We start from the raw sequence: 26,369 nt of genomic DNA, 5'->3' as shown, positions 1-26,369 counted from the left end.
ACTCTATGTTTCTTTTATATTAAATTGCACCCCATGATGATCATAGCATCCTTGAGATGCCTTGACATGCACTCACTCTTCTTCTCAGATAAGGGTTATTGTGCAGCTGTGCCAGGAGTGTAACTCTGCCACATTTAACAATTTCAATAAGGATTCCAGCTGCCTCAGAGACTTCTTGTTTTTCAGCTGTTCAATTGTATTTTCAGCTTTGCGCTGGACCAGGGATGCACTGAGACCAAGCCGGACGTGATATTTCATTTATTTTTTCCGAGGATGTGTACCTCATTGGCTGGGCCTAATTGTCCTTAAGGGGGTGGTGGTGAACCGCATTCTTTTTTAAAAATATCAATTTAGAGTACCCAATTCTTTTTTCCAATTAAGGGGCAATTTAGCAGGGCTAATCCACCTAGCCTGCACATCTTTGGGTTGTGGGGGCGAAACCCACACAAACACGGGGAGAATGTGCAAACTCCACACGGACAGTGACCCAGAGCTAGGATCGAACCTGGGACCTCGGCGCTGTGAGGCTGCAGGGCTAACCCACTGCGCCACCGTGCTGCCCGGTGAACTGCATTCTTGAACCCCTGCAGTTTAAGTTGTGTAGATTGCCCGGAGTGTTGTAGATGAGGTAAGGATAACTGATAACTGAAGGAAGACAGAAATGTAATAGACTGAGTAAGTGAAAGGGGGGGAGGGAGGAAGCGGGAAGGGACGAGGAAAACATCTACAAGATACATTGCAGCAACTCACCAAGGTTCCTTCAACAACACCCTCCCAAAACTGGAACGTCTACCTCCCAGAGTTATGACAGATAGGGACACCATTATTTGCATGTTTCCCCTACATGCCTGACTTGGACCGATATCGCCATACCTTCACTGTTGCTGGGTCAAAATCCTGGAACATCCTTCTATCAGCACTGTGGGTATATCTACACCACAGAGACTGCAGTGGCTGAACACCACCTTCTCAAGGGAAATTAGGGATGGGCAATAAATAGCCAATGACACGCTAAAAAAAACACATCAGAAAATAGGGAAGGTAGACTCAAGAGGAGAAGAGATTAACTAATGAAAGATTTCATGGTTCAAAAGGCAAAGTGAGTGACAATGGCTGTAGTAAAGAAGCAAAGGATCTGTCCAGAGTGAGTGTGAATGGCAGAATGATGAACAGCTCTATCCAAAAGCAAAAAGCATGAAAAATAAGATTAAGACTGGTGTCATAATATACACCAGTGTATCATGGTGCAGACACACACACACTGATGGACACACAGCGAGACCAATCAACACACACAACACCGCAGCCAATCACCAGTAAGAGAACACTCACTATAAAGACAGGAGGCATCAGAGCTCCCGCTCATTCGGGATGCAGCCTCTTAGAAGTACAGAGCTCACAGCTTACAGCACAGATCTTCACCATGTACTGAGTGCATAGACTGGTTAGGACAGGCATAGGTCTTTAGTTTAATCTAACATCGTGTTAACCCGCAGTGAAAGTATGTTCAACAGTTTCTAACTCAATAAAATAGTGTTGCACTATTTTAAGTGTTGGTGGCCTGTATGTGTTCCACGGATCCAGAGCACCCAACACAACATGATACCAGGAGTTCAGGGATGTTAGAACTTCTTTTAAAAAAAAATAATACATTTATTCAAATTTTTCAACAAATTTTCAACAAAACCCTCCCCCCCAACAAAAAGAAAGAAACAAGAACATAAACAATCAGAAATTATACATTGGATTTCCCCCATATACAATAACCCCCCATATAACATTTAAAAACACAATTAGGGAAACCCCCCCAACCTTCACCCAAATGCCACCCCAAAAGAACCCCCCCCCCTCCCTCCCCCCCCCCCCCCCCCCCCCCGCCCTTGGGCTGCTGCTGACCTCCTCCTAATGCTCCGCGAGATAGTCTAGGAACGGTTGCCACCGCCTGAGGAACCCTTGCACAGACTCTTGCAAGGCAAACTTTATCCTCTCCAGCTTGATGAACCCTGCCATGTCATTGATCCAAGCTTCCACACGAGGGGGCTTCGCATCTTTCCATAGTAGCAAAATCGTCCACCGGGCTACCAGGTACGCAAAGACCAGAATACCGGCCTCTTTCGCCTCCTGCACTCCCGGCTCGTCCGATACCTCAAATAATGCCAATCCCCAGCTCGGCTTGACCTGGGCGTTCACCATCTTGGACATAGTCCTCCCAAAACCCCTCCAAAACCCATCCAGCGCCGGGCACGACCAGAAAATATGGACGTGATTTGCCGGGCTCCCCGAGCACCTCCCACATCTGTCCTCCACCCCCAAAGAACCTACTCAACCTCGCCCCTGTCATATGCGCTCTGTGAGTAATCTTGAACTCTATTAGGCTGAGCCTGGCACAAGACAAGGAAGAATTAACACTACTCAGGGCATCAGCCCACAGACCCTCATCCATCTCCTCCCCAAGCTCCTCCTCCCACTTGCCCTTTAACTCCTCCACCGAGGCCTCCTCCTCTTCCTTCAGCTCCTGATAAATCGCCGAAACCTTGCCTTCTCCAACCCATACACCCAAAATCACCCTGTCCTGAATCCCACGTGCCGGAAGCAGCGGGAATTCCCTCACCTGCCGCCTCACAAACGCCCTCACTTGCATGTACCTGAAAGCGTTTCCCGGGGGTAGCCCAAACTTCTCCTCCAGCGCCCCTAGGCTCGCAAACGTCCCATTGATGAACAGGTCCCCCATTCTTCTAATCCCTGCCCGATGCCAGCTCCGAAACCCCCCACCCATCCTTCCCGGGACGAACCGATGATTCTCCCGAATCGGGGACCAAACCGAGGCTCCCACCTCGCCCCTGTGTCGCGTCCACTGCCTCCAGATCTTCAGCGTCGCCGCCACCACCGGACTCGTGGTGTATCTTGTTGGCGAGAGCGGCAGCGGTACCGTCACCAGCGCCCTCAGGCTCGTGCCCACACAGGACGCCATCTCTAGCCTCTTCCATGCCGCCCCCTCTCCCTCCATTACCCACTTACAGATCATCGCCACATTGGCTGCCCAATAATAGCCACACAAATTCGGCAGCGCCAGCCCCCCCCACCCCCCCCTCCCCTCGCTACGCTCCAGAAACACTCTCTTCACCCTCGGAGTCTTATTCGCCCACACAAATCCCATGATGCATCTGCTTACCCGTTTGAAAAAGGCCTTGGGGATCATAATGGGAAGGCACTGGAACACAAAGAGAAACCTCGGGAGGACCGTCATTTTGACCGACTGCACCCTACCCGCTAGTGAGAGTGGCAGCATATCCCATCTTTTGAAATCCTCCTCCATCTGCTCCACCAACTGTGTCAAATTGAGCTTGTGCAGGGCCCCCCAACTCCTAGCTACTTGGATCCGAGGTACCGAAAGCTCCTTTCAGCCCTCTTCAGCGGTAGCTCATCTATCCCACTTCCCTGGTCCCCTGAATCCACCACAAAGAGCTCACTCTTCCCTACGTTGGGTTTATACCCCGAAAAGTCCCCAAACTCGCTAAGGATCCGCATAACCTCCGCCATCCCGTCCACTGGATCCGCCACATACAACAACAGGTCGTCGGCATACAACGACACGCAATGTTCCTCTTCCCCCCGGACCAGTCCCCTCCATTTCCTGGACTCCCTCAGTGCCATGGCTCAATTGCCAGTGCAAACAACAAGGGGGATAAGGGGCACCCCTGCCTCGTCCCCCGGTACAGCCGAAAGTACTCCGACCTCCGCCGGTTCGTAGCCACACTCGCCACTAGGGTACTATGTAGCAGCCTGACCCAACTGATGAACCCCTCCCCGAACCCAAACCTCCGCAATACTTCCCAAAGATACTCCCACTCCACCCGATCAAAGGCCTTCTCCGCGTCCATAGCTGCCACTACCTCCGCTTCCCCCTCCACCGAGGGCATCATAATCACATTGAGGAGCCTCCACACATTTGTGTTTAGCTGCCTACCCTTCACAAATCCCGTCTGGTCCTCATGAATCACCCCCAGGACACAGTCCTCAATTCTCGTAGCCAGCACCTTCGTCAGCAACTTAGCGGCAACATAGAGGAGCGAGATTGGTCTATACGACCCACATTGCAATGGATCCTTATCCCGCTTCAAGATCAAAGAAATCAGCGCCCTGGACATTGTCGGGGGCAAGGTCCCCCCCTCCCTCGCCTTATTAAAAGTCCTCACTAGCAACGGGCCCAGCAGGTCCACGTATTTCCTGTAGAATTCAACCGGGAACCCATCCTGCCCTGGGGCCTTCCCTGCCTGCATGCTCCCCAATCCTTTAACCAGCTCCTCCAGCCCAATCGGCACCCCCAAACCAGCCACCACCTCCTCCTCCACCCGCGGGAACCTCAGCTGATCTAGGAATCGTCGCACCCCTCCTCCCCCGCTGGGGGCTCAGACCTGTACAGATCCCCATAGAAGTCCCTAAATGCCTTGTTTATTCTTACCGCACTCCGCACCGTATTCCCCTCTCTATCCTTAACTCCACCAATCTCCCTCGCTGCCTCCCTCTTACAAAGCTGATGTGCCAGCATCCGACTCGCCTTCTCCCCATACTCATACGTCGCCCCCTGCGCTTTCCTCCACTGTGCCTCTGCTTTCCCCGTGGTCAATAGGTCGAATTCCGTCTGGAGGTTCCGTCGCTCCCTAAGTAGCCCCTCCTCGGGGGCCTCTGCATACCTCCTGTCTACCCTTAGAATCTCTCCCACCAACCTCTCCCTCTCCCTCCCCTCTCTCTTTTCCCTGTGGGCCCTAATGGAGATTAGCTCTCCCCTGACCACCGCCTTCAACGGGTCCCATACTACCCCCACCTGCACCTCCCCGTTGTTGTTGGCCTCCAAATATCTTTCAATACATTCCCGCGCCCGCCCGCACACCCCCTCATCCGCCAACAGTCCCACATCGAGACGCCACAGCGGACGCTGGTCCTTCTCCTCCCCCAACTCCAGCTCCACCCAATGCGGGGCGTAGTCCGAGATGGCTATCGCCAAATATTCCATTCCCTCCACTTTCGGGATTAGCGCCCTACTCAAAATGAAAAAATCTATCCGGGAGTAGGCTCTATGGACGTGGGAAAAGAAGGAAAATTCCCTGACCAGCGGCCTGGCAAACCTCCATGGATCCACTCCCCCCATCTGGTCCATAAACCCCTGAGCACCTTGGCCGCAGCCGGCCTCTTACACGTCCTGGACCTAGAACGGTCCAGTGCTGGGTCCAGCACCATGTTGAAGTCCCCACCCCCCCATTATCAAGCTTCCTACCTCCAGATCCGGAATCCGACCCAGCATGCGCTTCATAAATCCGGCATCATCCCAGTTCGGGGCATATACGTTCACCAGTACCACCCGCACCCCCTGCAACCTACCACTCACCATCACATATCGACCTCCATTATCCACTACAATATTCAGTGCCTCGAACGACACCCGCTTCCCCACCAGTATTGCAACCCCTCTGTTCTTCGCATCCAGCCCTGAATGAAAGACCTGCCCTCCCCATCCCTTTCTCAGCATAACCTGATCTGCCACCTTCAGATGTGTCTCCTGGGGCATAACCACGTCTGCCTCCAGTCCCTTTAAGTGCGCGAACACCCGGGCCCTCTTGACCGGCCCGTTCAGGCCCCTCACATTCCAAGTTATTAACCGGAACGGGGGGCTACTTGCGCTCCCCCCCCCCCCCCCCCCCCCGCCACCCCCTGCCGACTAGCCATCTTCTTTTCTAGGCCAGCCACGTGCCCGCGCCTCCCGCACCCTTCAGTCCCCCAGGCGGCGGACCCCCGCCCCGCCTACCTCTCCTACTTCCAGCACCCTTTTGGCCAATGCAGCAACAACCCAGTCCCCCCCCCCCCCTCTCCCCCTCCCCCCCGCTAGATCCTCATCTAACCATTTTGCTCCTCCCATGACACTCCCGTAAGTCAGCTGACTCCTGCTGACCCCGGCCTCTCCCGCCATTCCATCGACCCCCCAGTGTGAGAATCCCCCCACCCCTTGGCAGTCAGTGTGCGCTCCTCTCCAGCACCGCCCTTCCCCCCGGCTCCACCCCCATCCTTCCCTAACGCGGGAAAAAGCCCGTGCTTTCCTGATCCGGCCCCGCCCCCTCTGGCGCAGCTCCTTTTTGCGGCCTTACCCCAACTCCCCATCCCCGGGCCTCCACCCCCCTCTTCCTCCGTAGGGCTCTGCCCCTCCAACACAGACGCCCACACTCTCCCACAACCCCCACGTCAAATCCATTCACCCATCCCCACCCAGCACTCAAACAAAAAGAACATTCCCCAAACGCGGTAAACACAGTAAACATCCCCCCACGACAAACCCTCAATTTGAGTCCAACTTTTTAGTCTGTATAAGGTTCCATGCCTCATCAGGCGTTTCAAAATAGTGGTGCCGATCTTGGAACGTGACCCACAATCGCGCTGGCTGCAGCATCCCGAACTTCACCCCCTTCCGATGGAGCACCGCCTTAGCCCAGTTGAAACCAGCCCTCTTCTTAGCCACCTCCGCACTCCAGTCCTGATAAATTCGGATCTCTGAGTTCTCCCACCTGCTGCTCCCCTCTTTTTTGGCCCAACTCAGGACACACTTTCTGTCCATAAAGCGGTGGAAGCTCACCTCTACAGCCCTTGGCGGCTCGTTGGCTTTGGGTCTCCTTACCAGGACCCAATGAGCCCCATTCAGCTCCAGGTGCCTCGGGAAAGCTCCCGCGCCCATCAGCGAATTGAGCATTGTGCTCATATATGCCCCGACATCGGGCCCCTCCACTCCTTCAGGGAGACCCACAATCCGAAGATTCTTCCTCCTCGACCTATTCTCCAGGTCCTCAAATTTTTCCGCCCACCTCTTGTGCAGTGCCTCGTGCGCCTCCACCTTCACCGCCAGGCCCAAGATCTCGTCCTCGTTCTCCGAAGCTTTTTGCCGCACCTCCCGGATCGCCGCCCCTTGGGCCTTCTGAGTCTCCACAAGCTTCTCAATCGCCGCCTTCATTGGCGCCAGCATTTCTGTCCTCAGCTCCTCAAAGCAGCGTTTAAGAAACTCCTGCTGCTCCTGCGACCACTGCGCCCATGCTGCTTGGTCTCCACCTGCCGCCATCTTGCTTTTCCTCCCTCGCACTTTTCGCTGCACCAGGATCACTTTTTTAACCGCTCCACTCTGGTCCAATCCATATAATGTCGGGGGGACCTTGCTGTCGCCTTCCCACACTGGAAGCCGTCGAACAATTGCCGTTGGGGCCCTTTGAAGGGCCCCAATTGATGTCCGTTGCCAGCGGGAGCTGCCGAACGTGCGACCTACCTAGGCACAGCCGCAACCGGAAGTCCGATGTTAGAACTTCTTTGACGTACCTGCGAGTGATCTGCCTTCCACCAGCACACACCAATCCTGCAAAATGGACAGCGTCCGCCCGCCCTCACCGCTCCGCATCACCGGTAACCTAGGGGCCAACTGGAAGATATTCAAACAATGCTTCCAGCTCTACCTTGAAGCCACAGACCAGGAAGCTGCCTCAGACACCAGGAAGATCGCTCTCTTCCTATCCACGGCCGGGGAACATGCCATCCACATTTTCAATTCTCTCACCTTTGCTGATGCTGAAGATAAATCAAATTCAAGATGGTCCTCCTCAAGTTTGACAGTCACTATAACATCGAGGTGAATGAAAGTTTCGAGCGCTATGTTTTCCAATAGCGTTTGCAGGGTAAGGATGAACCTTTCCAGCCCTTTCTCACCCAACTCCGCATCCTTGTGCAGTCCTGTAATTACGGGCCCACCTCCGACTCCATGATACGCGCCCAGATCGTTTTCGGTGTTCAGTCGGACCCCCTACGCCAGCAGCTCCTCAAGGTAAAGCAGCTCACCCTAGCGACCGCCATCGAAACCTGCGTGCTACATGAACACGCCACTTGTCGGTATTCCCACATCCAAGTGGCTGAAACGAGGCCCCCACGAGGCAGATCGGGTCCAAGCAATCGAGCAACTCCAGCGCCTCAGCCTGGATGAGGGCGGCCATTTTGCGTGCTTTTTGCGGACTCCCGCGCTTGTGCGCACTGAACGAGGGGACGGCGACGTCGACGAACGTACTGCGCAGGCGTGCACCACGTACGACCGCACCGCACATGCACGGTGGCGCAGCGAACGTACTGACGCTACAACGTGTGACAACTGTGGCCCCGCCCACTTAAAGCAGCAATGCCCTGCCAAATCCCGACAATGCCTGAGATGTGGCAAACTTGGCCACTATGTTGCTTTATGCAGAGCACCTCAGCCTGCCAACTCTTCTCGCTCCAGCCAGCCTCGCAGGAATGTCCAGGCCATTCAACCCACGGTCACTGAGTCCGATTCGGACCTGCTACCCAATATTGACACCGAGGACCCGAAGGCGCTATTTCGAGTCTGCATCGTCACAAAAAACAGGGTGCCCCCGAATCAAAGAATCCAGCCTCTATCGGTATACAACATCGACGCAGACAATGAGTGGTGTGCCACCCTTACGGTCAACCGGTCCCAAACACGATTCCGCCTGGACACTGGTGCCTCCGCCAAATCTCATTGCACGGTCTGACCTCCAAAGCCTTTGTGTCAAACTAGCCATCCTCCCATCAGCCTGCCAGCTATTAGATTATAATGGCAATGCCATTGCTGCCAGTGGCTCAGGCCAACTTGAAGTGACGCACAGGTCACGCAAAGCCATCCTTCTCTTTGAAATGGTGGGCTCCTCGAAAGCCTCCCTGGTGCGCAGGCATGCAAGCTGTTGAACCTACTTCAGAGAGTTCACTCTCTCTCTCCTGCTGACGCGTCTGCCTTCCAGGACACCGACTTCAGGGCGCAGCTCGACACCATTATCAACCAGTACCACGACGTCTTCGAGGGCATGGGCACGCTCCCATACACCTACAAGATTTTATTAAAACCGAATGCCACACCTGTGGTGCACGCACCTCGCAGGGTCCCAGCACCCCTTAAAGACCGCCTCAAGCAGCAGCTGCAGGACCTCCAGAACCAATTTTCAAAGTCACGGAACCGACCGACTGGGTCAGTTCCATGGTATGTGTAAAAAAGCCTTCCGGCGAATTGAGAATTTGCATTGATCCCAAGGATTTAAATCGCAATATCATGAGGGAGCACTATCCGATTCCCAAGCGCGAAGAGCTCACATGTGAGATGGCTCGCGCCAAGCTCTTCACCAAACTCGACGCCTCAAAAGGATTCTGGCAAATCCAGCTCGATAAATCCAGCAGGAAACTTTGCACATTTAACACCCCGTTTGGCAGATATTGTTACAACAGGATGCCGTTTGGGATCATATCTGCATCAGAGGAAATGGTGGATGGCATTGAGGGTGTTCGCGTCTATGTCGATGACATAATCATTTGGTCCACCACCCCACAGGAGCATGTTAGTCGCCTCCAGCGCATATTCAGACGTACACATGAGCATGGCCTTCGCCTCAACAGGGCCAAATGCTCTTTTGGCCAGACGGAACTCAAGTTCCTCGGGGACCACACCTCCCAGTTGTGTGTGCGGCCGGATGCGGACAAGGTAGCTGCCATCACAGCTATGAAAACACCAGAGGACAAGAAGGCGGTCCTCCGATTTCTGGGCATGGTCAATTTTTTTAGGGAAATGCATCCCTAACCTCGCCTCTCATATCACGGCTCTCAGGAACCTGGTCAGGAAGACGACAGACTTCCAATGGCTCCCTACCCATGAGCGCGAATGGAGAGAACTCAAGGCAAAACTGACCATGGCCCCGGTCTTAGCTTTCTTTGATCCAGCAAAGGAAACCAAAATTTCGTCCGATGCCAGTCAATCCGGCATTGGGGCAGTGCTCCTTCAACGTGATGAGGTCTCATCATGGGCCCTGTTGCATATGCGTCACGTGCGATGACCCCCACGGAGCAGCGCTACGCGCAGACAGAAAAGGAGTGCCTTCTGACTGGTGTGGTTAAGTTTCACGATTATATATACGGACTTCCTCAATTCACCGTCGAGACCGACCATCGCCCGCTGGTCAATATAATACAGAAAGACTTGAACGACATGATGCCTCGCCTCCAGCGTATTCTTCTCAAGCTCCGGCGATACGACTTCCAGCTGGTATACACCCCAGGCAAAAACCTCATCATTGCTGATGCTCTCTCCAGGGCAGTCAACACTCCATGTGATCCAGCGGGATTTGTCTGCCAGGTTGATGCCCATGTGGCATTCACGGCCTCCAATCTACCTTCCTCGGATGAACGTCTCGTCCAAATTTGCCGCGAGACGGCGGCTGACCCTTTGCTACAGTGTGTCATGCGCCACCTAACAGACGGGTGGCTCAAGGGCCAATGCCCTCAGTTCCAAAATGTCAGAGATGATCTGGTGGTAGTAGACGGGGTTCTTCTAAAACTGGACCGCATTGTCATCCCGCATAGCATGCGCCAGCTTGTCCTGGAACAACTACACGAGGGCCACCTTGGCGTGGAAAAGTGCCGCCGACGGGCCCGAGAGGCAGTGTACTGGCCCGGCATTAATGAGGACATCGCCAACACAGTGCTCAACTGCCCCACTTGTCAGCGCTTCCAGCCGGCTCAACCACGTGAGACCCTGCAGCCCCAGGAGTTGGTCACGTCACCATGGACGAAGGTGGGCATCGACCTGTTCCACGCGCTGGGTAGAGACTATGTCCTGATCGTGGACTACTTTTCAAATTACCCGGAGGTGATACGGTTGCATGACCTCACCTCGTCTGCAGTCATTCGTGCATGTAAAGAAACCTTTGCTCAACACGGCATCCCGCTCACGGTTATGTTGGACAATGGCCCCTGCTTTGCAAGCCAGGAATGGTCCAACTTTGCCAGGCAGTACAATTTTGCCCATGTGACGTCCAGTCCCCTGTACCCCCAATCCAACGGTAAAGCGGAGAAGGGAGTACATATAGTCAAACGGCTCCTATGCAAGGCTGCCGATGCTGGGTCCGATTTCTACCTAGCCCTGCTGGCCTATCGCTCTGCCCCACTGTCCACTGGCCTGTCGCCAGCCCAGTTACTCATAGGTCGCATCCTGAGGACAACGATGCCGTCCATCCATGTCCCAGACCTCGACCACGTACCAGTCCTTCGCCGGATGCAGCTGTCTCGTGCACAGCACAAGGCGGCTCAAGACTCCCGTGCAGCTGATCTCTCTGCTCTGGCTCCAGATGACACCATCCGCGTCCATCTTCTGGATGGTGGCTGGTCTGCAACCGCTGTTGTCCTTCGGCAGGTGGCCCCCGCTCGTACCTGGTTCGTCTACCGGATGGCTCTATCCTGCGCCGCAATCGACCCGCCCTTCGTCTCGTTCCACCCTCGCCATGTGATCCTCCAGTGTTGCCTCGCCCTCCTGCTGACCCTGCCACGGACTATGCAGAGCTCCCTGTCACTCTGCCTCCCCCTGACTCTGACGCAGTCCAGCCCGCTCCTGAACCGGCGGCTCTCGATCCACCCTTGAGGCGGGCAACCAGAATTCGTCACCCACCGCAGAGACTAAATTTATGAACTTTGCGAACTTATGGATTCTCTGAATTGTTTCTTTGCTTTGTTTGATTGTTTCCCTGGTTTTTATATAGTGTTGATCTCGTTACTCTTGTTGCATACTACTTCTCTGCACCATGCACCTTCCCATGTAAATAGCTTAGTACTCATGTACGTAGTCCTGTAAATATGTCTTCGCACCCCACACGTAGTTAGGAACATTCTCACCAGACATTATTTATTGCCACACACATGCATTTTTTTATAAAAGGGGGATGTCATAATATACACCAGTATATCATGGTGCAGACACACACACTGATGGACACACAGCAAGGCCAATCAACACACACAACACCGCAGCCAATCACCAGTAAGAGAACACTCACTATATAGACAGGGGGCATCAGAGCTCCCACTCATTCGGGATGCAGCCTCTTAGAAGTACAGAGCTTACAGCTTACAGCACAGATCTTCACCATGTACTGAGTGCATAGACTGGTTAGGACAGGCATAGGTCTTTAGTTTAATCTAACATCGTGTTAACCCACAGTGAAAGTATGTTCAACAGTTTCTAACTCAATAAAATAGTGTTGTACTATTTTAAGTGTTGGTGGCCTGTATGTGTTCCACGGATCCAGAGCATCCAACACAACAACTGGCACATGCCAAAAAGACAGCCAGAACAAAATGGGGGATAGAGTTTACAGTCTGAAATTGCTGAACTCAGTGTTGAGTTTGAAGGCCATCAGTGCTTAATCAAAAATGAGCTCAAGGTTTTGTTCAGCTTCTTTGGAACAGTGTAGCAGACGGAAGTTTCAGCATGAGGCTGGAGAATCAAAATGGCAGGTAACCAGAAGCGTGGGGTCATACTTGCAGAATGAAAGGTGCTGTTCTGCAAAGCAGTTACCCAGTCTGCATTTGGTCTCCTCAGTATAGAGGGGAACGCATTGTGAGCAGTGAAAACGGTATACTAAATTGAAAGAAGAACATGTAAATTGCTGCTTCACTTGGAAGGGCGTAATGACAGGGGGTAGGAGAGGAGGAGAAGATGTGTTTGGTGGTGGCATCACGCTGGAGGTGGCAAGATGATCGATTGGATGTGGAGGCCGATGAGGTGAAGGGTGACGACAAGTGGATCACTATCGCAGTTGTCAAAGGGATGGGAAGGTGTGAGAGCAGAAGTGGAAGAAAGGACTGGACACAGTTGAGGACCCTGTCACCCATAGCGGAAGAATCTCCAGTTGAGGAAAAAGGAAGGCACATCAGACGCACTGTTATGGAAGGTTGTATCATTGGACTCGATGCAATGGAGTTAGAGAAACTGGTAGAATGCAATGTAGACCTTACAAGAAGTGGGGTGTAAGGAATTTGGGTCGGATCATTGATACTAACTGAACAATAAGAAGTAACTTTTCAAAGCTCCACAGTTGTAGATAGCAGTTCCATCATAGGAACATAGCAAGATTAGAACCAGCAGTAGGCCATTCAACCCCTTCGGCCTGTTCCATAATTCAATGATTTGATTTAATTTGATGTGTACCTGACCTCCATACACCTTTCTTTGCTCCATATTTCTTTGTACCCTTGCCAAACAAAAATCCATTTCTCAGTCATGAGAATGCTGTAACTGACCACGCCTCCAGAGCCTTTTTGGGGGAGTGCCCGATTTCTACCGCCTTTGTGTATTTCCTGATCTCATTCCTGAATGACCGATCTTCAGCTTTAAGATGATGCCCTCTTGTTCTTGATTCCCAGCAAATGAAATAGTTTCTTCCTGGATGCCCCAAAATCGCACCTCTGCCAACCTGCACCTAACCTCTGTGCACAGACCGGGCATCAATTGTGTCCTCATATTGACAAGTAGAAACCCTACAAGTGGAGGTAGCTCGCTCAATTGTTGCTTTAGGTTGATCTTCAGCATGGTATGTTAGGCCTCAACAAACATCTAAATTTATTAAAGGGTGGTATGTAGTTGTTGTTTACCCGAATCTGGAAAAGATAACTGAATGAGAGTGGAACAAGGTGATGAGAGATTTGGAAGATGAGAAATTGAAGGTTAAACATGTTGGCGTTCAGGAAGTTGGAAGAGGTGATTGGTTACAGGGGTTATGGTTATAAGGAAACAACATAGCATATGGGGCGGGTTTCTCCGACCCCGCGCCAGGTCGGAGAATCGCCAGGGGGGCCGTGCTAATTGCGCCACGCCACCCCGACGCCGGGACGTGATTCTCCGCAGAGCGGAGAATCGGCGCTGTTGGGACCAGCGTGGTTGGCGCGGCCCCCCCCCAGCGATTCTCCGGCCCGGATGGGGCGAGCGGGTGTTTAAAAAAATCCCGCGTCCCGCCGGCGCCGTTCTAACATGCTCTGAGCCAGCGGGACCTCGGCATTGAAGGGTCCGGGGCGGCCTGTGGGGGGAGGGGGGGGGAGGGGGGCCTCCGATATGGCCTGGCCCACGATTGGCACCCACCGATCGGCGGGCCGGCCTCTCTGGCTCCCGGCCTCTTTTCTTCTGCGCCAGTACTCCTGCGCCATGTTGGGTTGTAGCCGGCGCATGCGCGGAAATCACGCCGGTGGGACTGCGGATGCGTGGGTTCACGCCAGACCCACTGCGCATGCGCACATCCCCCGGTGCCCATTCCACGGCTGGATCAGCAGCTGGAGCGGCGTGAACCGCTCCAGTGGCCTGCTGGCGATGGCGTTTCCGACGGCGTCAACACTTAGCCTCAGGATCAGAGAATCCCGCCCATGATGCTTGTAAACAAAATGGTGTATTTAGCTGAATGGGATTGCAATTAGTGATCTCTGTCTTATTGATATGAACTGGGCAGATGGGATGATCTCTATTAATTGCAGATGAACTGTGTTTATACTTTTGCAGGTGGTGGGCATTAACTGGGGATTCACTTGTGCTTCTATAAATAGGAACTGATTGAAGCTGTGATGGCTAGATAAGGAGAGGCTTGGGTAATATGAATCTCTGCAAATAAAAGCTTATATAGTTGTGTAGATTGGCTCCATTTTTATTCTTCACTACCTATCTTTCTGGAAAGGGATTATCTCGGCACTGGTCAGGTAGGGCCGGGATACAACCAAAATTGGGTCTTGTTCCTCATCTAAATTAAACCAGCAAGCTGCAAAGTTCCCTACATTACAACAGCGATGATACTTTAAAAGCACCTATATTGGCATATTCTGTCAGTCGTGAAAGGCGCTATTTGAATGTAAGTTCTGAATTTCTTTTAAAAGCTATCAACATTGTACATTGACCTTTCTCTATAGAATCCTACAGGGTTTCCTTAAACCATCATCACAGCCAAAAGATAGATTTACCACTCGACAGAGGAATAGAACTGGAACAGAAACTGCAGATTCAGTCTCATTCCCTTTAAATGGATGCCCAACATTCCACTACTGTGCCTGTAAACATCGTGACATTGATATGCCATCAATGAACGCACGACGAGTGGTGAACGTAATAGGCTTTAATAAACTAAACAGAAAGCCTCCTGGCCTCGGATCCCGAACTGGGGCAGCGGCAGAGCCTAGCTACCTTTATACTGAGCCCAGGGGAGGCGGAGCCAGCAAGTAGTAGTTTACCACATTACATATAATACAGTAGCAGTTTACCACAATACACAGATTATATATTAAAGTGGTTCGGACCCAGCAGGGACAAGCCCAAGCATGTAACAGTACAACAGTACAATACAATACTGTGGTTTACCACATTCACCCCCTGTTAAAAAAAGAGTCCAGCGGGGGTGAAGTGGGCTTAAAGACCAAGTCTGTCGGGGGCCTTGACCTTCCGCCGTGATCGCCTCAGTCCCGGCTGTGGTGTGGGCACCGGTGTCGAGACTTGTGCGTCCGGGAGCGTGTCGTCCTCTTCTTCACCCAGTAGTTGAGTCGGTGGAGGGGGGGTGGTGTGTGGGCGGGGGTGGTGGTGATGGCCGCCGGTGGGCCTGCGGGTGCCAGACCTTGAAGTAGCTGGGTAGTGGTGGAGGGAGACGGTGTAGGATCGGGGGTGGTGGCGATGGTCGCTGGGGAACCTGCAGGTGCCAAATCCTGGAGGGAGACTGTGTCCTGTCGCCATTCATGATGTGCCACGTAGGCATATTGTGGATTGGCATGGAGGAGCATAACCTTCTCGACGTAGGAATCTGCTTTATGGCTCCTCGCATGCTTCCGGAGGAGGACAGGCCCTGGGACTGTCAGCCAGGACAGGAGCGAGACCCCGGAGGTGGACTTCCTGGGGAAGGCAAACATACGCTCGTGAGGGGTCTCCTTGGTGGCAGTGCACAGGAGCGGCCAGATGGAGTGGCGTGCATCGGAGAGGGCCACCTGCCAGCGGGAGACTGGGAGACTTCCAGACCGTAGGGCCAGGAGGACGGCCTTCCAGACCGTTGCGTTCTCCCTCTCCACCTGTCTGTTGCCCCAGGGGTTGTAGCTGGTCGTCCTGCTGGAGGCAATGCCCTTGCTGAGCAGGAACTGACTCAAATCGTCACTCATGAAGGAGGAACCCCGATCGCTATGAATGAAGATGGGGAACCCGAACAAGGTGAAGAGACTGTGCAGGGCCTTGATGACAGTGGCAGAGGTCATCTCAGGGCATGGGATGGCAAAGGGGAATCTCGAGTATTCGGCAACAATGTTGAGGAAGTGCACGTTACGGTCATTGGAGGGGAGGGGCCCTTTGAAATCGATGCTGAGGCGCTCAAAGGGGCGAGAGGCCTTTACCAGGTGCGCTCTGTCTTACCGATAGAAGTGCGGTTTGCACTCCGCGCAGACCTGGCAGTCCCTGGTCACGGTCCTGACCTCCTCGAGTAAGGCAGGTTGCGGGTCTTGATAAAGCGAAAAAAACCGGTGACCCCCGGGTGACATAGGTCATTGTGGAGGGCCCAGAGTCGGTCTACTTCTGCGCTGGCACATGTACCGTGGGATAGGGCATTTGGGGGCTCATTGAGCTTCCCATGTCGATACAAGATATCGTAGTTGTAGGTGGAGTGCAAGAAGGCGTCAAAGATGGCGGCCCCCATGGGTTGCACGTGGCGGGCTAAATCGAAGATGGCGACGAAGATGGCGGCGCCCACGGATAACACATGGCGGGTGGCGCGGCAGCTGGGGGCGGCCCCGACAGGCAGCAAGCAACGCTGTTGGGCCTAGGCGTTTTCGGGAGAGATCGGGCCTGGCAGGCTTTCGCAAAGTGGCCCTTCCTCCCACACCCGTTGCAAGTCGCATTCCGTCTGGGATGGCAGCATTGTCTGGGATGCTTACCCTGGACGCAAAAGTAGCACTTCGGGCTTCCGGCGTTGGCGGGCTGCTGCGTGCCACAGGCTTGTGCCGCAATCGAGTCGGGTGATGGCAGCACCCACGAGGTCCACGAGGGTGCCGCGCGGTAGGAGGTGTAGGCCTCCATTGTCTGGGAGGCCACCTCCAGTGAGTTTGAGAGCTGCACTGTCTCTGGGAGGCCGAGTGTACCCCCTTCTAGCAATTGCTGGCGTATATAGTTTGATTTCATGCCTGCGACATAAGCGTCCCTGACCAACAGCTCTGCGTGTTGGGGTAGCCGATACCGCCTGGCAGTCACAGTTCCGGCAGAGTACCCGCAAGGCACACAGGAATTCTGCTAGTGATTCCCCAGGGCATTGTCATCTCGTGGCAAGGTGCCTAGAATACACTTCGTTCACAGACTTTACATAGTGTCCCTTCAGCAGCATTATCGTCTCCGTATACGAGGGGGCGTCCCTGATGAGAAGAAAGACTTGCGGGCTCACCCGTGGGTAGAGGATCTGCTTCTTTTGGAGGTCGGTGAAGTCTTCGGTGAAGGATCCGAGGTACGCTTCGAAGCAGCTTAGCCAGTGCTCGAATGTTGCAGTGGCGTCGACTGCCTGTGGGTCCAGCTCCAGGCGATCAGGCTTGAGTGATGAATTTATCTTAGATGTTTAGTTTATTAACTTGATATGCCATCAATGAACACACGACGAATGGTGAACGTAACTGAGGCTTTAATAAACTAAACAGAAAGCCTCCTGGCCTCGGATCCCGAACTGAGGCAGCGGCGGAGACTGGCCACCTTTATACCGAGCCTGGGGGAGGCGGAGGCAGCAGACAGGCATTACATATAATACAGTGGCCGTTTACCACAATACACAGATTATATATTACAGTGGTTCGGACCCAGCAGGGACAAGCCCAGGCATGTAACAGTACAACAGTACAATACAATACAGTGGTTTACCACAGTCATACCAGAATTGGATTTACCTCAGCAGGAAGCGCTCATACGGCTGTCGGTAAGCAAATCCTGCTCGCCTCACGCGTACATTTTCCAGCAGTCCCAAATATTCCACCTGATGTCTGCAACGCTCATAATCAAAGATTACAGGCGATTTCTGGTCATTGGGTTTGATGCATCGCACGTAGTAGGGTTCCTGGAAAGGGGTAAGAGGCAATACCAGTCTATTAGAATATCATTGTAAGGATTGCTGCTTACATGTATTACCAACTTAATTCATGTCCATCGTCGTAATGGTCCAAATACCTTCCCACTTACCATCTTAGTATGGAACCTCAGTAAGCCAAGCCATCTTTATTGTATAAAACCTGAAAAGACCAAACCCGTTCCTATCCACTGGATAAAAATCCTTCCTGTTTACTTGCATTGTCCAGAGTCCCAATATGTTCAGAGCATTCCCAGTCACTCACATCCAAATAGGCCAAACTCCTTCTGCTCACTCAATTGTACGCAACCAAATGGAGCAAAATGTTTTCTACTCACCCCCACCATCACCAGCAGATCAAATTGTTTTCTATTGAGTGCATAACACAGAATCCAAGTTAACCACAACAAAATATCCTTCCATCTCCACACCAGGAAACACAGGAAGAGAACAAACAGGCAACAACGTAAGACTGCTTTTATTGTTCCATGTACTAATTATTAATGCTTCCAAAAGTTGAGGAGTCTGGGAAGCTTACATGTTTGTATTGCCTCACCTCATTTCCTGGACAATGGTGCACATTCTTTCAAAATGAATGTTGGCCATTTCTGCCTCCTCATATGAAAGTAAAACATAAGCTAGCATGGGTCAAGAAAAGGCCATTTGGTCAGTTAGCCAACTCCTTCCAAAAGGCCATGTAAACCTAAACTATGTTGAACTGTACCCTGCCCATTTTGTTTGCTCCCAAAGATGCGGGACGCGATATAACCAAATTTGCTCCAAGTGTGGTAGCAAGCAGGAAATGCCAAGAGTTTCCCGACAGCCAACCCGAGGCCCTCACTGGTATCTAACGTTAATTAGGCCACTTAATGGAACCTCACCAGCTTCATGCTGCAAATGACTGGCCCGCTGCCTAATCTGCCACTAAGCAGGAGGAGCAGCACTTAAATCAATCCCACAGAGCAAACACCAGCCATGCCACCACCAGACCAGCTCCACGATTTGGGGTTGCTGACCTGGCCAGACTAATGGACACAGTGGAGTCAAGACTGGACACCCTGTTCCCCTGAGGGGGTTGGAGGGCCAGCCACAGGGCAGTCATGCTGCCTGGGAGGCAGTGGCAGGGGCCGTCAGCTCGGGTAGTGTGACAAGGAGGACCACCAGCCAGTGCTGCAAGAAGCTCAACGACCTCCACCGTGCCGCACGGTGAGTTGGCACCAGCCCCCTGGCACCGGTCACACCGGCTACCCCTGGGGGGGTCCCCAACAGGGGGGAAGAAGGGATTGGTGGAAAGGAGGGATTGGGTGAGGGATAGATTTGGGGGGGGGAAGGAGAGATTGCTGGGGAAAGGAGGGATGAAGGAGAAGGAGGGCTGGGGGAGAAGGAGGGATGGGGGGAGAGCGGTCAGCTGACAGACAAAGCCTCGTCCTTTGAGAAGGGGGCGATGACGAGAGCCTCCCTGTCCTTCCAGGCATGCCGGACCTGTCCTCCTTCCTCCGGCTGTTCCCGCAGGTCCTCACCAGTCTCATCCTCCTCAGATGAGGCCTCATGTCCCTCCTCTTCCAACATGTCACCCCTCTGCTGTGTCAGGTTGTGGAGGGCACAGCAGACCACGACAAAGCGCAAAAGAGAGTGTACTGCAGTGCACCACCAGAGTGGTCCAGGCATTGAACAAAGAACAATGAGAACAAAGAATATTACAGCACAGGAACAGGCTCTTCAGCCCAGCAAGCCTGCGCTGATCCAGATTCCTCATTTAGACCTACTACTTGTTGCCCAAATGATCTATATCCCTCCATTTCCCACCCATTCATGTGTCTATCAAGATACATTTTAAATGTTGCTATCGTGCCTGCCTCCACCACCTCCACTGGCAACGCGTTCCAGGCACCCACCATCCTCTGTGCGAAAAAATTTCCCCTCACATCTCCCTTAAACTTTCCTCCTCTCACCTTGAGCCTGTGCCTCCTTGTTATTGAGTCTTCCACCCTGGTAAAAAGCTTCTGACTATCCACCCTGTCTATACCTCTCATAATTTTGTAGACCTCAATCAGGTCTCCCCTCAGCCTCCTCTTTCTAACGAAAACAATCGGAGTTTATTCAACCTCTCGTCATAGCTAACACCCTCCAGACCAGGCAATGTCCTTGGAAACCGTCTTTGCACTCGCTCCAAAGCATCCACATTCTTCTGGTAGTATAGCGACCAGAACTGCACGCAATATTCCAAATGTGGCATAACTAAAGTTTTATACAACTCAATTCATAGATTATCATAGAATTTACAGTGCAGAAGGAGGCCATTCGGCCCATCGAGTCTGCACCGGCTCTTGGAAAGAGCACCCTACCCAAGGCCAACACCTCCACCCTATCCCCATAACCCAGTAACCCCACCCAACACTAAGGGCAATTTAGCATGGCCAATCCACCTAACCTGCACATTTTTGGACTTATTGGAACCGTATTTTGAGCAGTCCGATGCCCCGCTCAATGACAGCACGGGTGGTAACATGGGCCTCGTTAGAACATAGAACATACAGTGCAGAAGGAGGCCATTCGGCCCATCGAGTCTTCACCAACCCACTTAAGCCCTCACTTCCACCCTATCCCCGTAACGCAATAACCCCTCCTAACCTTTTTGATCACAAAGGGCAATTTATCATGGCCAATCCACCTAACCTGCAAGTCTTTGGACTGTGGGAGGAAACCGGAGCACCCGCAGGAAATCCATGCAGACACGGGGAGAATGTGCAAACTCCGCACAGACAGTGACCCAGTTTATTGGATAAACATATAGATGATAAGGGCATAGTGTAGGTTAGATGGCTTTTGTTTCGGTGCAACATCGTGGGCCGAAGGGCCTGTACTGCGCTGTATCGTTCTATGGGGAGTCGAACCTGGGACTCTGGCGCTGTGAAGCCACAGTGCTATCCACTTGTGCTACCGTGCTGCCCTAAACATATATTGTTGTATCGGGTCTCTGCATCGGTTACCGACCTTTGCGCTGGAATCACCAGCCAGCTCCTCAGCAGGTACCACTTATCCCCCAAGAGCCAACCCGTCATTCTGGGGCGGTCTTCAAGGATGCCAGGGATCTCCCAGTGTCCAAGTATGTAGCTGTCATGCACGAATCCTGCAGCCGGGCATCTTGATGGGTTTGGTCCAGCTCAATTTTTGTATAGTCAGCTGCCTGGGCATACAGGGCATTGTAACTTAACAAATGCACTTGTGGGCTGTGGCTTGTGATATGTCGCACAAGTCTCTGCTTGAATCCTGGAGTGAACCCATTGCATGAAAGTTCAGGACTGCAGTGGCCTGCACTATCGATGGGAACGGGTTTCCTCCTCCTTCTCCATGGGGTGCCAAGCCCGCATGACCTCTCACTGGAGACCCGGATAGTTCCCAGGAGGCTGTTAGATTGGTCTTCCATCTCGTTAATGAGATGGAGATTGCCCTCAATTGGTCTTAATTCCACATCTAGGTGGGATTCAGAACCTGCCAGCGGAAGCAGGCTGGTTAGATCAAGAACTAATCCTGCATCCCCCGAGTGTGGCCTCTCCCCCGATTTAACCGGCACACACGGATCTGGACTAGATGCAATGCAGCCGTTAAATCACGCCCTATAACTTTCTGCATGACATTCCCATGTCCCAACAGCAGGCAAATGCTCTTCCAATGTTTTTAGATTAGCCCCTAGATTATGTCTCACCTGAATGAAAATCGCTTATTGTCACAAGTAGGCTTCAAATGAAGTTACTGTGAAAAGCCCCTAGTCGCCACATTCCGGCACCTGTTCGGGGAGGCTGGTACGGGAATTGAACCTGCGCTGCTGGCCTTAGTCTGCTTTACAAGCCAGCTATTTAGCTCACTGTGCTAAACCAGCCCCTGGAAGCATTGGCAGAAAGAGATTACTGTCCTGGATTCTACTCAGATGGCATCAGCTGATTAATTGTGATGACAGAAAAACATGACAACTGTCCCAGGAAGGACAAGAAAGAAGTGAAAGTGGAATCATTTGTCTTATACTACCTTGGTAAAAGAGAGACTGTGAAAGGGATCTGGACCGCAGGCCAGAGCCTGAATCACAGTTAAACTGAGGCTGTTTTTGTTAGAACAGAGGGAACTTTGAGGTTATTTGAAAGGAGTGTTTTAAAATGATGAAAGGGAAGAACATGATGGATAGAAACAGATTATTTCATGTGATTATGGATTCTAGAACAAGGCGATTTGATATATAATTAAATGTCAGAGATTTAGGATAGATCTGGATGTACAAATAGGTTGTTTGTAATTGAGACTTGCAAATGAATTTTATATGAGTGAGATTGATTTTATGTGTGTGTGTGTGTATGTGTGTGTATCTGTTTGTGTTTGTGCGTGAGTGTGTCTGTGTGTACCCATGTGTGCACTGGTGAAGCATGCGAGTGAGGCAAGTGAATGAGTATCATTGAGATAAATGAATGATTTGTGACTGTGATGTATGTGGGTGAAACTAAATTAAATGAAAATCGCTTATTGTCACAAGTAGGCTTCAAATGAAGTTACTGTGACAAGCCCCTAGTCGCCACATTCCGGCGCCTGTACGGGGAGGCTGGTACGTGAATTGAACCCGTGCTGCTGGCCTGCCTTGGTCTGCTTTCAAAGCCAGCTATTTAGCCCTGTGCTAAACCAGCCCCTAATTGTGTGTATGTGAATGAACTGTGTGTGCGCGTGTGTTTGAATGAGTTGTGTATCTGTGTACAGGCTAAGTGTGGAAGTAAACAATGGATGAGACATGAGATGAATTGTGTGTGTGTGAGATGTGTATGGGCTGTGCGTGTATGCAAGTGAATTGTATGTAAGGTATGTCTATATGAATTGGTTGTGTGTATGAGAACGAGTTGTGTACCTGTGTGAATGAGTTGTATGTGAATGAGACATGCATGAGTTATTTGTGTGTGTGAATCAGTTGTGTTTACAATATGTGTTTATGATGTGGAGATGCCAGCATTGGACTGGGGTGAGCTCAGTAAGAAGTCTCACAACACCAGGTTAAAGTCCAACAGGTTTGTTTCGAATCACTAACTTTCAGAGTGCAGCTCCTTCATCAGGTGAATGAAGAGGGGGTTCCAGAAACATACATATAGACAAAGTCAAAGATGCAAGACGATACTTTGAATATAAAAGACTCATATTCAACGTATCGTCTTGCATCTTTGACTTTGTCTATATGTATGTTTCTGGAACCCACCTCTTCATTCATAGAACATAGAACATAGAACAATACAGCGCAGTACAGGCCCTTCGGCCCACGATGTTGCACCGAAACAAAAAGCCATCTAACCTACACTATACCATTATCATCCATATGTTTATCCAATAAACTTTTAAATGCCCTCAATGTTGGCGAGTTCACTACTGTAGCAGGTAGGGCATTCCACGGCCTCACTACTCTTTGCGTAAAGAACCTACCTCTGGCCTCTGCCCTATATCTATTACCCCTCAGTTTAAAGTTATGTCCCCTCGTGCCAGCCATTTCCATCCGCGGGAGAAGGCTCTCACTGTCCACCCTATCCAACCCCCTGATTCACCTGAGGAAGGAGCTGTGCTCCAAAGGCTAGTGATTCAAAACAAACCTGTTGGACATTAACCTGGTGTTATAAGACTTCTTAATATATATTTAAGTTGTATATAGGGGCAGAATCTTCTGAGCCGGCTAACAACCGGAAGCTTGGCGAATGGGGGAACTTAATTTGACACGAGGCCAAAATAACTTTCCCGCTAGCGGGATGAAATTTAGCAATTAAATTCTATGGACTTTAGAAGTGGGTTAAAAGCAGGTAGAGCTTCCAGACAAACAATGTCGGGAAACCCTTTTGCATACATTAGCAAGTCATGTATGATTATTAAAAGGTCACTTCACCAGAAACAAGTTATCCCGCAGAACTAAATTCCCTGCCAGCAGAATATTCACATATTGGATTGCACCTAGTGAGGTAGCCTTCTTCCGTAATTAATGCTGTATTGTCCTCTTTGGGGAGGGTCTGTAAAATGGCAGCCTTTGCTTGAGACCGGGTGGTGACAGTGCAAGTTGCTTGTGGGATGACCAAGGAAGGGCTAGCAGGGAAGGGTGGGGCAGTGGCCGAGCAAAGGAGCGAGGGTTAGTGCAGGCTGTCTGGGTGCGTTTTATAAATGGCACCCAGACTTTCAATTCTGTGAGGTAATAGCAGGGACGCCAACGTCCTGCTTGCCCTCTTACGAGAATCAGCGAGCTCCTTGCGGGTGCACATGTAATAGCTGAACAACGCAAGATAGAATTGGTTCAGGCATCCCGCCCTCAGTGGAAATCATTCCCACTTCCAAACCTGCCACCAAACATAGGCAGATCCCGGGCGGGATTCTCTCAGCCCGGGGCCGGGCCGGATAATCCCCCCGACCGGAGCAAATCGCGCCACGCTGCCTCGGCGCATTTGGCACTGGTGTGGCACCGGTCGGGGGCCGTTCTACACGGCCGGCCCACAGATTTTCGGCCCGGGATAGGCCGAGCAGCAGTCGTAAAAACGCCGAGTCCCGCCGGCGTCGTCCACACCTGCTCTCAGCTAGCGGGACCTCGGCATGGAAGGGTCGGGGGGGGGGCGGCCTGTGCGGGGGAGGGGGGTCTGACCCCTTCGATGAGGCCTGGCCCGCGATCGGGGCCCACCGATCGGCGTGCCTGCCTCTCTGGCTGGGGACCTCATTTCTTCTGCGCTGGCCCTTGTAGTCCTGCATCATGTTGTGTCGGGGCCGGCATGTTGAAGGAAGCCACTGCGCATGCGCGCGTTGGCGCCGGTGCCACTGTGCATGCGCGGATCCTGCGGTGTCCATTTGTCGATGGGATCAGCAGCTGGAGCAGCGTGAACCACTCCAGTGACCTGCTGGCCCCCTGGAGGGGGCAGAATTGCTGACCCTGAGGCCGTGTTGACGCTGTTGAGAAACGCGACAACGTTTCCGACGACGTCAACACTTAGCCTCAGGATCACAGAATCCTGCCCCCCAGCCTGTGTGTGTGAATGAGATGTGCGTACAGTATGAAGTTGTGTGTACAGTATGTATATAAGTTGTATATATAAGTTGTGTGTACAGTATGTATAGCAATTGTAAGTATACAAGTTATATATACAGTGTGCATATAGGCTGGGTGTACAGTATGTACATACGTTGTATATATATAAGTTGTGTACAGTACGTATGTATACCAGTTGTAAGTATACAAATTGTATGTACAGTGTGTATATAGGTTGTGTGTACAGTATGTATATCAGTTGTAAGTATATAAATTGTTTGTACAATATGTGTATAAGTCATGCATGAGCTGTGCATGAGAGACATGCATGGACTATGTATATGTGAATCATAGACCCCCCCATCAGGTTCATAGATTATCATAGAATTTACAGTGCAGAAGGAGGCCATTCGGCCCATCCCGGAGAATGATTTGGGAAAGAGGAGGAGAGAGCAGTGCCAGAGATACTGGTACAGGTAAAACTAGTGGTAAAACAGGCAAAACTTTGGGGCAGCACGGTAGCATTGTGGATAGCACAATTGCTTCACAGCTCCAGGGTCCCAGGTTCGATTCCCGCTTGGGTCGCTGTCTGTGCGGAGTTTGCACATCCTCCCCGTGTGTGCGTGGGTTTCCTCCGGGTGCTCCGGTTTCCTCCCACAGTCCAAAGATGTGCAGGTTAGGTGGATTGGCCATGATAAATTGCCCTTAGTGTTCAAAATTGCCCTTAGTGTTGGGTGGGGTTACTGGGTTATGGGGATCGGGTGGAGGTGTTGACCTTGGGTAGGGTGCTCTTTCCAAGAGCTGGTGCAGTCTCGATGGGCCGAATGGCCTCCTTCTGCACTGTAAATTCTATGTTTAATCTATGTTAGTGACATTCACTGAGAGTGATCAGTAGTAGACAGAGTGTGAGCTGATCATGGGACATTGGGAAATAAATCACAGAGGGAGGGGATTGGTGGATAACAGGAAAGTATTAATTTGTTGTTGGTTTTATTATACTGTTAATTTTTCACACAATTGTAGTTTGCATAGCATTGGAGACTGATAAACATAACTTCCAGCACCTTTAGTCAATTCTTTTACATTAGTATCTCATTTTTTCTGGAATCAGTATCCAAGAAAGATTTGGAGAATCTGGAAATAAAGGAAATCGGACCTCGGGAAGTTTGAGAGTGTCAGAGCAAAAGGAGAGTCCAGAGGTGAGTAAGAACTGTGAGAGGTAGATAAAAACACCGCATGGGATTATCAACACAAGGACAGGAGCAACTGGTGAGCAGTTGGTGAGTGTGTTTTCTTTTGTCCAGATTAGGAGCAAGTCTTAAGTTTATTTATGGTAACTTTAGATGGTGGCGTACTAAATAAGGGCCTGCAGGGCAGGGTATTTAGTTCCATTGAATGCACTTCTTGTTCCATGT

At 51.6% G+C, this 26,369-nt stretch overlaps 1 protein-coding gene across 1 annotated transcript in view; it reads right to left on the bottom strand.

Moving 5' to 3' along the window:
• Positions 1-26,369, bottom strand: part of LOC140385722 (unconventional myosin-Id-like) — a 264,080-nt gene that overhangs the window by 106,681 nt on the left and 131,030 nt on the right. Inside the window, exon 15 of the mRNA XM_072468175.1 lies at positions 17,761-17,927. Within this exon, the coding sequence (XP_072324276.1) occupies positions 17,761-17,927 (167 nt within the window). The remainder of the gene's footprint in view (positions 1-17,760; positions 17,928-26,369) is intronic.

The sequence above is a fragment of the Scyliorhinus torazame genome, chromosome 11 (genome assembly GCF_047496885.1).
Source record: "Scyliorhinus torazame isolate Kashiwa2021f chromosome 11, sScyTor2.1, whole genome shotgun sequence".
NCBI classification, from domain to species: domain Eukaryota; kingdom Metazoa; phylum Chordata; class Chondrichthyes; order Carcharhiniformes; family Scyliorhinidae; genus Scyliorhinus; species Scyliorhinus torazame.
This window is presented reverse-complemented; position numbering and strand designations above follow the sequence as displayed.